At 41.4% G+C, this 16,319-nt stretch overlaps 2 protein-coding genes across 4 annotated transcripts in view; both read left to right on the top strand.

Moving 5' to 3' along the window:
* LOC144604376 (cytochrome c oxidase subunit 4 isoform 1, mitochondrial-like) overlaps window positions 1-16,319 on the top strand; it is a 420,358-nt gene that overhangs the window by 14,486 nt on the left and 389,553 nt on the right. The gene's annotated exons all lie outside the window — the stretch shown is intronic.
* The window catches only part of slco4a1 (solute carrier organic anion transporter family, member 4A1), a 159,404-nt gene that overhangs the window by 105,292 nt on the left and 37,793 nt on the right, over window positions 1-16,319 (top strand). For all 3 annotated transcript variants that reach the window (XM_078418691.1, XM_078418693.1, XM_078418690.1), the window contains 2 exons: window positions 91-181; window positions 8,997-9,118. In XM_078418691.1, coding sequence (XP_078274817.1) covers window positions 91-181; window positions 8,997-9,118 — 213 coding nt within the window. The remainder of the gene's footprint in view (window positions 1-90; window positions 182-8,996; window positions 9,119-16,319) is intronic.

Below are 16,319 nucleotides of genomic sequence, written 5' to 3'. Positions count from 1 at the left end.
CAGCTCTCACGGATGTTAGTGTATATGTTAATGTATTATGTAAGTAATGTGCAATTTATGAAGTAAATAATTTTTTGCTTCTATTTCAAGGTATTTTCTACACAGCAGCTATTATTGGACCAGCAGCTGGCTACTTACTTGGAGGCTTTTTCCTCCAAATGTACACTGAGATAAACATCACGTGAGTAAAAACCTTTGTGATTTACCTACTAATCTTGTACGAAAATAACTGCAGATAGACAATAGACAATAGGTGCAGGAGTAGGCGATTCGGCCCTTCGAGCCAGCACCGCAAATTCAACGTGATCATGTCAACCACCTTTGTTCTTCCCGTATCCGTGGCGTGACAACCACTGTAGGTCCTGTCCAGAAAACTCTCACCTTCCCGGATGGCTCTGAGGCCAACCAACTGCTTCTCCAGTTCCCCAACACGTTCACTCAGGAGCTGCACCTGGACACAATTCCTGCAGGTGTAGTTCCCAGAAGCTCCAGTGGTGTCCCTGCCTTCCCACATCCTGCAGGAAACACAATGCGGGACGCCCCCTCCCCTGACATCAGACTGAAGAAGGGTCTCGACCCGAAATGTCACCCATTCCTTCTATCCTGAGATGCTGCCTGACCCGCTGAGTTACTCCAGCACTTTGTGTCGACCTACAAACATTGATGCCTGCAAAAGTTTTCTTCCGAATTCCCCGAGAATTTGATTTTATAACTGTAGCCATGGTTGAACTGCTTTACTTCTATAAATCTGTTTCACCAAAGCCCAGGGACAAGCCACGGCTCTCACTATCTTTAGAATACTTGGAGCCTAGCTCATAAGTGCAGTCTGAACAGTATCTGAGGTATTTACCAAGAGCTTTTTTCTTCCTGTTTTTATCCTGTTCTCTTTAATTTTCCTATTGGATCTCTGTTCCATAAGTAGTTGACTCCATTCCGTGAATCATTCACTGTGATGTTTTTCATGTTGTTGCTAGACTTCATTGAAATTCATTGCTATAATTTTTCTTTTTTCATAACCCACTTTGTGTCCTTTGGGAATAGAACTGACAAAGTGAAAGACAAAGGAACTAACTTCCACTTAATGGCATTTAATTTCACCATGTCAGTAAAAATCCTTTTAGTTTAGCTTAGAGATTCAGCATTTAAACAGGACCTTTGCCCCACGGAATGGATAACATAAACTAGTTCTATCCTACATGCTAGGGACAATTTAAAAGGTTCAAAGGTATTTTTATTGTCACGTGTACCAATTAAGGTCCAGTGAAATGTGATTTACCATACAGCCATACTAAAAAAAAGCAACAAGACACCCAACTACATAAAGTAGGAAAATATCTGCAGATGCTGGTACAAATCGAAGATATCACAAAATGCTGGAGTAACTAGGCGGGTCAGGCAGCATCTCTGGAGAGAAGGAATAGGTGACGTTTCGGGTCGAGACCCTTCTTCAGACTAAAGAAGGGTCTGAAGAAGGGTCTCGACCCGAAACTTCACTTATTCCTTCTCTCCAGAGATTCTGTCTGACCCGCTGAGTTACTCCAGCATTTTGTGATACCCAACTACATAAAAATTAACATAAATATCCACCACAGTGAATTCCACATTCCCCACTGTGATGGGAAGCAATAACGTCTAATATTCTTCCCTCTTTATTCTCCCGCGGTCGAATTTACCAAAGACAATTAACATTTTACAGAAGCCAGTTAACTTACAAACCTGCACATATTTGGAATGTGGGAGGAAACCAGAGCACCCAGAGAATACCCCCGCAGTCACAGGGAGAACATACAAACTCCAAACAGACAGCACCTGTGGTCTGGATTGGGTCTCTGGCACTGTAAGGTAGCAGCCCTACCGCTGTGCCACTGTACCATTTTGTCTCTTTGTCAGTTCGGATGAAGGGTCTCAGACCTGAAACATTAACTGTGTCTCTTCCCACGGATGCTGTCGGCCTGCGGAGGTTTACCTGCACTTTATATCCTGTTTCCAATATGCGTAGAAACAAGGAACTGCCGATGCTGATTTACACAAAAAGTCACAAAGTGCTGGAGTAATTCAGCAGATCAGGCAACATCTCTGGAAAACATGGATAGGTGACGTTTCGGGTCAGGGCTCTTCTACAGACCAATCTGAAGAAAGGTCCCGACTCGAAATGTCACCTATCTATGTTCTCCAGAGATTCTGCCTGACCTGCTGACTTAATCCAGTACTCTTTTGCAACGTGCGCTGTTTTTTTGAGATAAGATTGTTAAACCATTTCCTTTCACTTATAATAAGGTGCAGTACAATAAGTCAAAAATAAATTCCACTTTCTACTTGAAAGCATGGGAGGGTGGAGTACAGGAGTAAATTCCTATGTTCTGAATTCTTATCCTTGGGATCAAAGTGGTTGAACTAACACATCCGCTACGAGCTCCACCTGCTACCAATTTTGTTCATAAATTTAATCCGCCCTTTGCTACATTCTGCTCTCATCTATGGACTTTATCATAAATATTATCTTAATCGCACGTGTAAATTTTGACATGACATCATGAATTTCCTCAGATAAGTTACCGATCTATGCAGATCCAAGCTGGAACTCCAACATAGTTCCCAAGGGAACTCCTATTGTTGCACTTCATCAAGTTGAATAACCTTCATATCCCCTCTCACTCTCTATCTCATACGACCTATCCAATTATCAACCAATGTCCACAAAGTTGATTGAATTCAATGCAAGTGATCTCTTTTGAAGAATATGAGTAAATGGAAGTGCATGAAGATATTGTGTGATTCTACTTGTGTTTTTAAAAAATCTCAACTGTTAAGCATAAGTCAATTAGAAAATATTGCATGTGAAGAAAAAGTGCTTTTAAACAACATTCTGAAACAACAGGAAAGCAGGGAATTAAGAAGGCGAAAAGGGTCATGAAAAGTCCTTGGTGAGCAGAATTAAAGGGAATCCCAAGGCATTTTAGTGAATCCTACATCATTGGTAGGAAAACTATTGGAGAAGATCCTCTGGGATAGGATCTTCTCGCTTCTGGAGAAGCATTGACTTATTAGGGACAGTCGGCATGTTATATGTGGGGGCTATATCTTTCCAACTTGCTTTTTTGAGTAGGTGGCAAAAATCATTAATGAGGGTAGGATAGTGGATGATGTATATGCAGACTTTAGGTAAGCTTTAGACAACATCCCTCGGTAGGATGATCTGGCAGGTTAGGGCCCACAGTTGGTTGGATAAAAAGGTGGCTTGTCCATAGGAGACAGAGTGTCACGGTGGAGGTATGTTATTCTGACTGGAAATCTGTGAGTGGTGGCATTCTGCAATGATCAGTGTTGGAACTTCAGTTATTTAGTGATGTATATAACTGATTTGGACAAAAGTGTAAATGTAGGTGGGCTAATTAATAAGTCTGCAGATGACGAGAATTCTTGCGGATAGTGAGAAAGCCTGTCAACAGATTTGACAGGAAATAATAATAATAATAATAATAATGCATTACATTTATATAGCGCTTTTCAAACACTCAAAGACACTTTACAGGGATTTTTTAGAACATAGAGAAGTGAATAAATAGATAAATAAGTAAACAAACAGAGAAAGGAGACAGAAGATGAGGTGACCTTCATTGGTTGAAGGCAGTGCTGAAGAGGTGAGACTTCAGTGATGTTTTGAATGTGGTGAGTGAGGAGGAGTCTCTGACGGTTTGGGGTAGTGAGTTCCATAGGGTGGGAGCAGCGATGGAGAAAGCCCTGTCCCCCAGGATCTGAGTTTGGTCCGGAGGGGGGGGGGACAGGAGATTGGCAGCAGCAGAGCGGAGGGTGCAGGTGGGAGTGTGCCTGTGGAGGAGGTCAGTCAGGTAGGATGGGGCCAGGTTATGGAGGGCTTTGTAGGTCATGAGGAGGATTTTGTATTGGATTCTCTGGGGGATGGGGAGCCAGTGGAGTTTGTAAAGGACGGGGGTGATATGGTCACGGATTGGGGAGTGGGTGAGTAGACATGCAGCGGAGTTTTGAATGTATTGAAGTTTACTGATGATTTTTGAGGGTGAGCCATAGAGGAGGCTGTTGCAGTAGTCCAGACGGGAGGTGATGAAGGCGTGGATGAGGGTTTCTGCAGCTGTGAAGGAGAGGGATGGACGGAGACGGGCAATGTTTTTGAGGTGGAAGAAGGCTGTCTTTGTGATGTGTTTGATGTGTTTGTCGAAGGAGAGGGTTTGATCAAAGATGATTCCAAGATTCCGGATGTGAGGGGAGGTGGATACTGGGAGACCATCAATATTGAGGATGAAGTTTTGGGTGGATTTGGTGAGCGTTTTTGGACCAATGGTGATGATTTCAGATTTGTTGCAATTGTGTTTGAGGAAATTTGATTGAAGCCAAGATTTTATTTCAGAGATGCAGTTTGTCAGTGTAGAGTGTGTGGTGGTGGAGATTGACTTGGTGGAGATGAGGAGCTGGATATCATCGGCGAAGCAGTGGAAGTTGAGACCATGACGGCGGATTAATTGACCAAGGGGGAACAGGTAGAGGATGAAGAGGAGGATGAAATAGACCATTATGTGGAGAGAAATGGCAAATAGAAAAGAGAAATGGAGATTAATCTGGACAAGTGTGAGCTATTTCATTTTGAGAGATCAAGTGGAAGAGGAAAGTCTACAGTAAATAGCAGATCCCCCTGGAAGCACTGATATGCAGAGATATCTTGTGGTGCAAGTCCACAGTTCTCTAAAAGTGGCCACACAAGTAGATAGAGTGGTCCTTGCCTTCTTCGGTCAGGATGTTGAGTATAAAAGCCATAAAGTCGTGTTGCAGCTGCATAATACTTTGTGTAGGCCACTGTGGAATACTGGGTGCAATTCTGGTCACTGCTATACAGGGAGGACGTGGAGGCTTTGGGGAGATTGCAGAAGAGGTTTCCCAGAATGTTGACACAAGAGGCTGCAGATGCTATAATTTAGGAGCAAAGAGCACTCTGCTTGAAGAACTCAGTGAGTCGACCAACATTTGTTGAGGGGGAGGGGGAAGGAGAATGGACTATCGATGCTTTAGGTCTTCATCACGACAATTTCCTGAATTAGAGAGTATTAGCAATGAGTAGAGGTTGGACAAACCTGGACTGTTTTCCCCATAGTGTGGGAGGCTGAGGGGCTGATAGAAATATATAAAATTATGAGAGGCATAGTTAGGGAAGATAGTCAGATTCTGTTTCCCATGATGACAATGTCAAATACTGGAGGCCATAGCTTTAAGAGGGGGAAAATTTGTAAACATTTACAAGGTAAGTTTTTCATACAGATGGCGATACGTGTGCAATACATGTTGCTCGCAGTAGTGCCAGAAGCGATGTTTGTGAGGCATTTAGACAAACACATGAACAGCCAGGGAATAGAGCAGTATGGACTATGTTAAGGCAGATGTGCAGTTTAAATTGGAATTATGCTCGGCACAGATATCATGGGTCAAAGGGCCAGTTCTTGTACTGCACTATTCTTTGTTCGAAAATAAAACTCAGAATTTTAACCACGTACTGAATAGTGTTTTTTGGAATACAGATTATTAGATGTTAAAAAGAATTACTTGAAATTGATATGAAAAGAATTTAGGAAAAGAGCAGTGTTTGACCATCTGTTGGCCCGAAGTAAGAATATAAAGCCAATAATTACACAAAGGACTATTTGGTCATAATCTGCACTTTTGTTTCTGTGTTCACAACAAAAAGATAATTGAAATCCCCACGTGTCGGGTGACACAAAGGTGGTTGGGAAAGTAACTTGTGTAAAGGATAGAAAGAGGTGACAAGTGGATACAGACAGATAAAGTGAGCATGCGAGTGGTGTATACAGTGGAAAATGTGAAATTGTGCATTATGTGGAAATGCATTATGTGGAATATGTGAAGTTGTGCATTATGACTAAGATAAAGAAGCAAGTCAAGTCAAGTCTATTTGTCACATACACACACACACGATGTGCAGTGAAATGAAAGAGGCAATGCCTGCAGATTGTGCACAAAAAAGAATTAGAGTTACAGCATATAAATAAAGTTAATATAGAGAAGACAAAATTTAGTCCCTGGAGTTATAAAAGTTGACAGTCCTGATGACCTGTGGGAAGAAACTACATCTCATCCTCTCCGTTTTCACAGCGTGACAGCAGAGGCGTTTGCCTGATCGTAGCATCTGGAACAGTCCGTTGCTGGGGTGGCAGGGGTCCCTCATAATCTTGCTTGCTTTGGATCTGCACCTCCTGATGTATAGGTCCTGCAGGGGGGCGAGTGTAGTTCCCATGGTGCGTTCTGCCGAACGCACTACTCTCTGCAGGGCCATCCTGTCCTGGGCAGAGCTGTTCCCAAACCAGACTGTAATGTTGCCGGACAGGATGCTTTCTACAGCCCCAGAGTAGAAGCAATGAATCATTATCAAATGGTGAAGGAATGTAGAGCTCTGAGATGCAGGGGGTATCTAAGTGTCTAAATGCCTGAAAGGCAGGTAGATGGTACTAGTAGTTAAAGTTAAGCGCGAATGTTGTCATTTAATGCCAAGGAAATTGAGTACAATAGTAGAAAATTAAACTTCAAACAAATAAGGTATTGGTAAACCACATGTGGTGTAGATGTTAGTCTCCTTATTTAAGGAAGGATGTAAAGGTACTGGAAGCAGTTCAGAGAAGACTTACACAATTAATACCAGAAATGGGTGCGCCAAACATACAAGGCTTGTATTTGTTACAGTTCATAAAAGTAAGAGCGGACTTGATTGAAAGATACAAAATTCTGAGAATTCTTGATGGGGTGGATGTGGAGACAATGTTTCCTCTACTTTGAGTATCTAGATCTTGGAGCCTGTTTTCAAAAATAAGGGGCCACCCTTTAAGTCAGAGATGTAGTGGTATTTATTCTCAAGGCCCATGAGAATTTGGAACTCACTTCCTCAAGGTGGAAGGAGAGTCTGTGAATATTTTTAGGGCGGATGTACTGTAGATAGATGCGCGATAAGCAAGTGATTGAAATATTACAGGGATGGGTGGAAAGGATAGGGGTTATAATTAGGTCAGATATAATCTTACTAAATGGTAAAGCAAGCCTGAGCAGCCTACTCCTGCTCATAAATCCTATGGTTATAAATTATGTGGTCAAAGCATGGAAGGAATGTTGAAGTTGAGTGATTTGTGGATGACATTGTTTTTTGCCATTGCTAAATCTAATTTTTTTAATTGTGTTTATATTTCAATTCACTTAAACCAGCTGTATTACGACACTCTCTTTATTGGCAACAATGTGTCTTATCTCTGCATACTCATTTACGTGTGGCTTGTCATCTAGTTATTAGTGAAAATGCATTTATGCATTCACCTATGTGAATTATGGTCACATCCTCACCTCTCAGTTCAGTGGTTGTGGGTTCAAGATCAGTTCTCAGGATTTCCCCACAAAAACCTAAGTTTACACTTCACTGCAGTTCTGTGGGGCGCTGCAAGGCCAGAGATGAGGTTAGTCAGTTGAGACTTTATACCAAGAGCTTCCTGATCTCCACCTGAATACATGCAATGCTGTGGCTCTGAACTGAGGAACCGCAGGGATGTAATTCTCAGTATACTGGCGGCACGGTAGCGCAGCGGTAGAGTTGCTGCTTTACAGCGAATGCAGCGCCGGAGACTCAGGTTCGATCCTGACTACGGGTGCTGCACTGTAAGGAGTTTGTACGTTCTCCCCGTGACCTGCGTGGGTTTTCTCCGAGATCTTCGGTTTCCTCCCACACTCCAAAGACGTACAGGTATGTAGGTTAATTGGCTGGGTAAATGTAAAAATTGTCCCTAGTGGGTGTAGGATAGTGTTAATGTGCGGGGATCACTGGGCGGCACGGACTTGGAGGGCCGAAAAAAAGGCCTGTTTCCGGCTGTATATAAACATAGCACAAAAAGTAAGGAAATTTGTGTTTGGTAGATTATTTCTTTGATGTAACAATGCTTCTTGGCAATAAATCTTATACCGTTGGAAAGCCTGTTTATTTCCCTTTTAAATGGTGCCACATTTGTAAGGAACATGCATTTGTGGGATGAGCAGCAGAGCTGAGTATATGGGTTGCGCCCATGAAAAATTTGCCAAATCTTCTCTGCCAATGCCAAACAGCTTATTCTGCTGTTGCTATTGACTCTTGTTTTGAGCTTCTGGTACCCCCAGGTGCTGACAAGAATGGGATGCCATCCCACAACAGTGTGTGACCAGGCTGGTGACCAGCATGAGGAGGAGGTGCCAGGCTGTTATGGCTGTGTATGGTTCTTCCACACGCTACTGTGGCTCCTGTTTATTAAATGAATAAATTGTTAAATTGCCAATATGTCTTGTTTCTTCAGACTTCAATCATCCAATCCACCAAACAACACCGAACAAGAGTCAATGGCAGAATAAGCTGTTTGGCATTGGCAGAGATTTGGCAAATTTTTCATGGGCGCAACCCATATACTCAGCTCTGCTGCTCATCCCACAAATGCATGTTCCTTACAAATGTGGCACCATTTAAAAGGGAAATAAACAGGCTTTCCAACGGTATAAGATTTATTGCCAAGAAGCATTGTTACAACAAAGAAATAATCTACCAAACACAAATTTCCTTACTTTTTGTGCTATGTTTATATGATATGATATGATACTTGTTCTTCACCCAAATCCACATCTTTAAAATAATCTGCTCATTGCCATGTTGCTATCTGTGGGAACTCGTTGTGTTCAAGTTCAATGTCTGCAAACTATTCTTGTCGGTAAAGCATATGGGGTTATCGAGACACGGAATTAAAGGTGCTTTGTAGATGAAAGTCATTTTTTCTTCTTTTTCCTTTTTTTTTGCCAGCCTGAGGTATTTGAAATCTCTTCAAATATTTTTAAGGATATGGGTTTTAGAGAAATTACAATTTTTCATACACTATCTATTTTGTCATGGAAAGGTTTACTTTGCATTTGAAGAATGTTGTGAATGGAATTAAACTAACAGCCGGCTTTGGTTATTACAGGGTTAATCTTACTCCGGAGAATCCCCTGTGGGTGGGGGCATGGTGGGTCGGATTCCTTGGAGCTGGAGCAGCAGGTTTCCTCGCCTCTATCCCAATCTTCGGTTACCCTCGACAACTTCCAGGTACAGGACACATTATCATTTGGCTATGATATTTGTATAATGAAGCTAAGTGCAATTCCACACAAGTAATTTGTCCATCCATATATCCCTTTGTTATCATTTCTTCCACAGCCACAAATGGGCCACTTTTCCTTGGTCAATCCATGCCAGGTCTGATTTGTTCTGAACCTTTTCATACCTCTAGTTTTTCTCTCCCCTGACTTTCAGCCTGAAGAAGGAGCTCGACCCGAAACGTCACCTATTCTTTTTCCCAGAGATGCTGCCTGACCCGCTGAGTTACTCCAGCATTTTGTGTCTATCTTCAATGTAAACCAGCATCTGCATTTCCTTCCCACATAATTTGTGGCTATTGTATTTGATACAACTCCCCTTTTTAATTAGTTGTGTGGTCAGTGCCTCAGTTAAAGTATTAAAGTCGGTTTACATAGAATAATTATAAATGTTTGTCATAATTAATTCACTTTGCAAGGCAAGAATCTAGGTCAGAATTTTGTTTTTCTTATTAACTTTATTGATAATTATTAAGCAAATGTGAATATAATGAAGGCTGCATGATGATGGATTATAATATTTAAGCATGTTATTTGTAAGGACATCTAAAAGGGATTTGATACAACTCCCTCGTGAGTTAATGTTGGCTAAAATGTGACACTCAAAATTGAAGCCATATTTTTGACCTGGTTACAAAAGTGGTTAAGCAACAGGAGGTAGTGGGGATAATGGGAAAGTAATCAACTTGACAAGAAACAGTGGTATCTCACAAGGATCTGTGTAATCCTCAACCATTCACTGTGAGTGTGAATGGCTTTAAAAATAGGCCAGAAACTATGTCTTCTATTTTACTGCGCAGCGCAGATCAAAGCATTCAATTACAAAGATCCAATGAAAGCATAAGATCGTGACAAAAGGATTTTTATTTTTTAAGTCAAATTACTCACATTACAACTAACAAAATAAAGCAGAATATTTCTAAATGATGATAAGCAAGTACAGTAGAGGCACAAAACAACTTCAGCTTTGATGGAAAAAGATAATTGATTCAGTTTAGTTTATTGTCACCTGTACCAAGGTACAGTGAAAAAAAAATTGCTGCGTGCTAACCAGTCATGATAGACACGAAATGCTGGAGTAACTCCGCGGGTCAAGCAGCATCTTTGGAGACTTTTCATTGAAAAGTAATGAACAAGTCAAGAAAACATGACAAAAAATAAGAAAAGGTTGTGATTATATGTTGGTTTTTATATCTGGAGGACTAACATTGACAGGAAGGAAGTGATGCTGGTACATCAGGGTGCAAAGGCCAAATGGGACTAGGTCACAGATCCGCGAGGATCTCCAAAAGTAACACAATAGGTGCAAATGGCCTACATTCCTATGTAACTGTCCCCAATATTGTTTGTGTCCTGTAATACAAGAACATGTGTTCCTGACTTTTTTTTTTGTCACATCAATAATTTATATTCTCACCCCAGACTGATTGAAGTACTTTCATAAATAAATACAGTAAGATATATCCTGCAAGAAAACATGCCTTCTCATTTCTCTGGAGTGTATGGTCCATACAGCATCCACCAGTGAGCACTGCACACCAGTGTGGGTTTACAGGGCGCACCAGTGCAGAGACATTGTGATAATGAGAATAAACTTAGTTTTATTCAATTATAATATTTTCCTTACAGACTCATCTGCAATTATTATCATCTTTCTCCAGATGACTAGGGCAGCACAGTGACACAGATGGTAGAGCAGCTGCCTCACAGTGTCACAGACCCAGATTCAATCCTGACCTTGGGTGCTACCTGTGTGGAGTTTGCATGTTCTCCCTGTGTCCGCGTGGATTTCCTACGGGTGCTCCGGTTTCTCCCCAATCCTAAAGGTGTGCTGGGGTTTGCGGGTTAATTGGCCTCTGTAAAGTGCCCCTGTATGTACGATGCAAACATGGGGATAACATAGAGCTAATCTGAATGGGTGAACGATGGTCAGCATGGACTCGGTGGGCTGAAGGGCCTGTTTCCATGCTATACCTCTAAACCAAACTAAACTTGGATTGATGGTCAGGTGGTAGGCAAAATAAATATTTTTAAAATTTGTTTTCAGGAATAATAAAATATAAGATGCAAGTTAAAACAACCTCAATAACTGAAAGAGAATAAATAAACTGGCAATATATTTTGTCAGTGCTATACTTCGATTGCACTGAACCTTTTTAATCTTGACTCAAACATTGTGCAATTATGCTGCTACATCTAGAGTAATACATATTTGCTGTTCAACGTGTTACAGAGATATTAATAATCACGATTTTTATGATCAACGTGCAATCGATTTTTTTGTTTCAATGTAGAATGGTTTCAAAGAGCAAAGAAAGAATCCGAGTGAATTAATGCCGTGTTCACTTTGCTAAGATTGTGACGTGTCCATGAATACTAACGAACAGACTGATGCAGTGAGGAAACTGAATTTGATAGCATAACACGTGGCTTAAATGTAACTTAGGGCGGCACGGTGGCACAGTGGTAGAGTTGCTGCCTTACAGAACCAGAGCCCCAGGTTCGATCATGACTACAGGTGCTGTTTGTACGGAGTTTGTACGATCTCCCCCTGACCACGCTGGTTTTCCCCGGGTGCTCCGGTTTCCTCCCACACTCCAAAGACATACAGGTTTGTAGGTTAATTTGGCTTCTGTAAATTGTAAATTGTCCCTAATGTGTAGGATAGCGTTAGTGCAAGGGGATCGCTGGTCAGTGCAGACACGGTGGGCCTTATTCCACGTTGTATCTCTAACCTAAGCTAAAATACCAAACTAAACAGCAAGACTAGAAATGCAGAAGGGCTTGGTGTCATTGTTAATGATAATGAAATCTTACAAGTCTGAACTTCCTGCACATGCATCTCAGAAGTGCACAAACAAAACACAATGTGATGTGCACTGCAATGTCACGCGAGATCAGCTTATATCACCATTCCTTAAGGCTGACATCGGAAGCACAGGATCTATTATCAAGCCACACCTTGCTTTCCACCTACAGAAACACAACTACCTTGTCTCCTGAGGCCATATCAGGATGCTGAAAGGATGGGACTTGGGCCCTTGTGGTTAAGTAATTGGAGCCACTCCCTGAAATTCATTTTGCACCATTTGGCTTGATTCAATTGGGTTGTAATTTTAATGCACTTTGAAGCTATGTCGCTAAGTGTTAAAACAGCAAATGGATGCCCTGAACCTTTGAAGGAAAATATTAATTGCAACAAGTTATTAATAATCTTGTGATGGAATATGGAAATTCGAAAAGTACAGCACAGGAACATCCTACTTATGTTTTTAGACATGGAATATCAGAGAGAGGGCTCATTGAGCAAATTAGATCGTAGCATAAGTGGGACATGCATTCACCAATCCGTACATCCTTCCTGTTACTGCATGCAGGATGTATGCAGGAGCAGTTGAGAGATTAATGAACGTTGCCAGGATGAGAGAACAATTGACCAAACTGGGATTTTGGAGCAGTGGAAGGTAAAGGGAATATTAATTGATGCTTAACATTATATGCAGCTTGGGCAGGATGAATGATTAGAATCTAATTAACTTTGAGGAGATCTCCATAATTATGGTCCATCCATCATGTAAGCTATTTTGATGAGAGTTAAGGGAAAACATTTTCAGCCAAATTATGATAGGGATCTGGAACTGTGCACCTCAAAGGGCAATAGGAGCAGATTGCCTTTTCACATTGGAAAAGGTCCTTGAATAAGTATGTTGTATTGTATGTATGTATATTAATAAGTATGTTTCATTGAAGATAGGGGTACCAACTATAGATGTCGCTGCATTAACTCAAGATTCAAAAGTGTTTATTTGTCATAAGGACCAGATAGCAACCATAACAATCCAATTCTTACTTGCTGCAGCTTTGCAGACACATTAGATGTAACAACAACAAAAATAAATATACAATAAATTATCAGTTTAGTTTTGATATGGATACGGCGCGGAAACAGGCCCTTCGGCCCGTGCAAACTAGCAATCCCAGCAAATTAACAGTAGCCTACACACACTTTGGACAAGTTTTACATTTTATACCAAACCAATTAACCTACAAACCTGTACATCTTTGGAATGTGGGAGGAAACCGAAGATCTCGGAGAAAATCCACGCAGGTCATGGAGAGAACATACAAACTCCGTACAGACACCACCCGTAGTCAGAATCGAACCTGGATCTCTGGCCCTGTAAGGCAATGGCTCTATGCCACCGTGCCGCCTAGTTATTCTAAATAAAATAGACCATGATTGTGCAAAATTAAAGTATGAAGAGCAATAACTGGTGCAAAGTCCATAGTGGTTCGGTGCTGAGGTAGGTTGTGGTTAGAATTGCACAGGGTGGTTCGGGAACTTCATGGTTAATGAGAGGGAACTGTTCTTCAAGCTGGAGGTAACAGTTTGTGGATCTTCTTCCTGATGGTAGTAGTGAGATGAGAACTTGCCCAGAACAGTGTAGGTCCTTGATGATATTGCATTCATGGGCCAGCACTTCCTGTAGATCCATTCGATGGTGGGGAGGTCAGTACCCACGATGGACTCAGAAACATCCACCATTTCCTGCAGCCTCCTTCATTCTTCCTAGATGTCAAAGACACATTTGCTTTCTCGACCTCAATGTTCACATGTTAAATATTAAGTAGAATATTAAATAGACAAACTGTAACAACAAAAGGATTGCTTGTTTATACTAGCTTATTTGACCTGGGACCGTTCAAGCATTACAGTTATCTTTCCACTCCTGTGCAAAGGGAATGCAAACTAGGCAGGATTTCGAGTCCCACCTGCCTTGTTGCCAGTGTTTGTTTGTGAATATCAGCTGGATTGCTTCCAATGCCAGAAATCTATTCGCCCTGAGGAACCAAGATTTCCTTTCACGCACAACATCCCAACAGAATGAATCATTCATCTGTAGCTGACAAGAAGTTGAAGATAGCATTAGATCAAAGAAGGAGGCGTGTAGATTTGCCAGATACTGCCGTGAGACGGAGGATTGGGCATATTTTACAACCCAGGACCAGATAATTGATTTTAAAAGAAAGGCAGAATAGGACATGAATGTAGAGTGGGAAGAAACATTAAATACAGACTGTCGGGGCTCATCTATGTTTATAAAGAGAAGAAAAGTAGGAAGGGCACATGTAGAGACACGAGAGGCTGCAGATGCTAGGAATTTGAGCAGAAAAACTGCTGGAAGAACTCACTGGGTCAGGCAGCATGGAAAGCTATCTGGCCTGCATTTGGATGCTGCTTGGTCAACTGAGTTAATCCAGCAGTTTGTTTTTTGTTTAAGGGAAATTGTGAGTTCCTTAGAGATGAAAACAAGAGAATTTATAATAGGAAATAAGACCGAGACAGTGGATTTAAATAACTACTTTGTGGCTCTCTTCTTGGAAGAAGATACAAAATATCTGCCCGATTTACTAGAGAGCTGTGGGCCACATGTGAACAACAAATTGAAAAGAATAAAAGAAAATTACTCCAGAAATTAGTGGGTTTGAAAGCTACTAAAACCCACCGACCCGATTATGTTCAATCCAAAGTTTGGAAAGAGGTGGCTTTGGAAATGGTGAATGGTCTGATGACACAAACATTGAAATCGTTCCAATGGATTGGAGGGTAACATGTGCGTCTTAAAGAAAGGAGAGATAGAGAAAGAGGAAAGGAGAGAGAGAGACAGATTGATACTTAATTTTGAGGAACACAGAACTGCAGATGCTGGTTTACGATAAAAACACAGTAGCTCAGCAGGTCAGGGAGCATCTCTGGAGGATATTGGTGACATTTGAGATCAGGACCCTTCTTCAGATTTAACTTCAGATACTTAACTTAAGTTAAGCTTAATTTAACTTTCTTTAACTTTGTTGGTTCCTTCCTGAGAACTTTGTTGGTTCCTCCCTTAGAACACTTCTTTCTTATTAGGATATGTTTTCTGAGGGTCATGAATTGCCTTGTTAATGTCAGTCACTGTTTGCCTGGTGTTGTTTCTGCTAATCTATCTGCCCAGTCCATGTTAGCCAATTTGATTCTCATTCAATTGTACTTACCTTTTAAGTTAAACATAATCGTTTCTGATACAAGTTTCTCACTCTCAAAATGTTAGTCGTGTGGACAATAGACAATAGACAATAGGTGCAGGAGTAGGCCATTCGGCCCTTCGGCCCTTCGAGCCAGCACCGCCATTCAATGTGATCATGGCTGATCATTCTCAATCAGTACCCCGTTCCTGCTTTCTCCCCGTATCCCCTGACTCCGCTATCCTTAAGAGCTCTATCTAGCTCTCTCTTGAATGGACTTTTGGTAAAGAAAGTGTTTGGCATGCTTGGCTCCACTGGGAAGGGTATTGAGTGCAAACGTTGGCACATCATGATGCAGCTGTGCATGTTGTTGGCGAGACCACAATCAGAGTACTGTGTGCAGCCCTGGTCACCCAGGTATAGGAAGGATGCCATTCAATTGGAAAGGATGTAGAAGAGATTCACCAATATCCCAGCGGTCTGAGGTTATGGGGAGAGCAGGAGAATGGGGTTAGGAGGAAGAGATAGAGCAGTAATGATTGAATGAGTCCTTATGACCTTATGATATGTTACCTGGCCTTGCAGGCTTGAGGTATAGGGAAAGGTTGGATAGGCTGGGACTTTTTTTCTTTAGAGCGTAGGAGGCTTAAGGGTGACCTTAATGAGGTATACAGATCATGAGCTGCATGGATAATGTGAGCACTCACAGTTTTTTTCCCCCAGAGTAGAGGATGGTTCACTAGGCTCAAAGAGCCAAGTACCTTCCTTCTGCTTCTATCTCTTAAGTTTTTATCCATGATCAAAAGTATAAGGAAATTACAGGTACTGCCTGAGCTGGAGATGGAAGGCAGTTACCTGCTTTAAAATCCCTGAGATGTTGTTTGATAGATAAGCTACTGGGTTTACTGGTGCACTTAAGATGTATTGTTAGAAGTAGAAGGGGAGGAGGGAGAGCAGTCAAGAGAATATACAAGAATAAAGTATTCATCTCTAAAATTTAAACTGCATATTATCTGAATAAAATGCCAGATATTTTATTTTTATTTTATCAGGCATTTTTAACCAAATGTGAATTCTGGTTTTACGATCCTAAATTTTTAATTTGAATTAGAGCGGCACGGTAGCGCAGCGGTAGAGTTGCTGCT

Source organism: Rhinoraja longicauda, chromosome 22 (assembly GCF_053455715.1).
Source record: "Rhinoraja longicauda isolate Sanriku21f chromosome 22, sRhiLon1.1, whole genome shotgun sequence".
Taxonomy (NCBI): Eukaryota; Metazoa; Chordata; class Chondrichthyes; order Rajiformes; family Arhynchobatidae; genus Rhinoraja; species Rhinoraja longicauda.
Note: the sequence above shows the minus strand (reverse complement) of the source record. Positions and strands in the feature narration are given on the sequence as shown.